The 1555-nt window shown below is 56.8% G+C and overlaps 1 protein-coding gene across 1 annotated transcript; it reads right to left on the minus strand.

Annotated features, from left to right (window-relative positions):
- Positions 1–71: 71 nt before the first annotated feature.
- LOC106900630 (butyrophilin subfamily 1 member A1-like) lies at positions 72–1322 on the minus strand (the record flags this gene model as incomplete). Its single annotated transcript, XM_014962762.1, has 2 exons — positions 72–353; positions 822–1322. Coding segments are annotated over 2 exons (783 nt in total), but the record flags the coding sequence as incomplete, so codon positions are not given.
- Positions 1323–1555: the final 233 nt, after the last annotated feature.

Raw genomic sequence — 1555 nt, forward strand, 5'->3', positions numbered from 1 at the left:
TTTCTCCAGCCCCCCAAGATTAAACCCCCTCAAGCAGCACGACCAACCCCAGCCCTGCTGCCATCCTGTACCTGAGATGTGCAGGGACGACGCCTGCTGCTGCTCCAGGCGGCTGTTCCTCACCACGCACGACACGTTCCCATCTCCCTTCCCGCTCACAACGGTGACATCATGGATCTCAAATAGGCCCCTCTCGTCAGGGGAACGACTCTGGAAGACTGAGGGGAGATGCTGCCCACTGCCATCCTTCCACAGCACCTCTGGTGATGGGTACCAGCCGGCCGATCGACACACCACCCGGATGCCTCCATCCTTGTAAGCCTCCAGAGAGAGGAGAGGGACAGAGCCCAAGGCTGGAGGAAGAGCATGGGAAATCCCTGACTTAGGGATGGACCCAGATCAACGGCCAATACTGAACCCCAGGCCTCTGCAGGAACCAGAGAGCCCTGATGCAAAATGACCCCACATCTCCCATAAAACAGCCCAGCAGAGGAGCGAGTGCTTCTCAAGGCACGGTCTCTGCACCAACACTTCACCACAAGGACACCACAGAGAGCTAAAGCCACTGCGTCTGTTCTACTCTGCCCCCAAAACACTTCCAGGACCACGTGCATGCTCCGTCCTGGGCAGAGACAGATGGGAAGAGACCCCTCACACCCAAACAGCTTTCAACAGCTCCTGGCCTTTGGCACTGAAAGGAGGAATGTGAGGATGGGACAGAGCTCCTGGAGACACACACCAACCCAGGGACACCTGGAACATCCCCAACAACCCAGGGATACCTGGAACATCCCCCACAAAACACCACAGCAGCCACAAACCTGCCACCTCCAGCTCCACTGTAGTTTCTGCATAAGTAGCAGCATCTAGCACAGTGCAGACGTACAGGCCATCATCAGAGGGTCTCAACTCAGAGATTCGCAAGTCCAGGCTCCCACTGGACAGACCATCTCTGGCCAACTCTGTCCTTCCAGCGTATTCCTTCATCTGCTCTCCATACAGGTCCTCTCCGTGTTGGTAGAGGTGCACCGTTTCAGAGACCAGGTGCCGGATCCACCTGATCTCCAAGCTCCGAGCATCCATGCGTGGCGACAAGTCACAGGGCAGCACGACGTCCTGCCCCACGGTGGCAAGGAGAGGTTGCCTTGGTCCCACCACTCTGAAGTCCGCTGGTTGACGGAGAAGGACACAGAGAGATGGAGATTGTGCCCACGTTAATTTATGGGCATCACATGGCAGGGGGCGAGCTTGGTGTGAGTGGTGCCCGCTCCATCCTGTAGGTGTTGCTTTGCCCTCCCCATGGCCCACAGACACTGGAGAAACTGGAGAGGGAGTAGGAGGATTCAAAGGAGAAGGAGGTTTCCCTGTGGTGAGGATCTACACCAGAAAATCCTGATCCCCACTCCAAAAATGACCCCCACCCTGAAAAGTACCCCCAGCCCAGCTGGCTCCTGTAGAAGGCACAAATGATTTGAGGGAGCACCGTAGGGTGGGACTGGAGATGTCCAAGGGCAATGGATGTGTGCCATCAAGAGCCCAAGGGATAGTGAAAGCC

This window comes from Calidris pugnax, unplaced genomic scaffold (genome assembly GCF_001431845.1).
Source record: "Calidris pugnax isolate Ruff unplaced genomic scaffold, ASM143184v1 scaffold3013, whole genome shotgun sequence".
Lineage (NCBI taxonomy): Eukaryota > Metazoa > Chordata > Aves > Charadriiformes > Scolopacidae > Calidris > Calidris pugnax.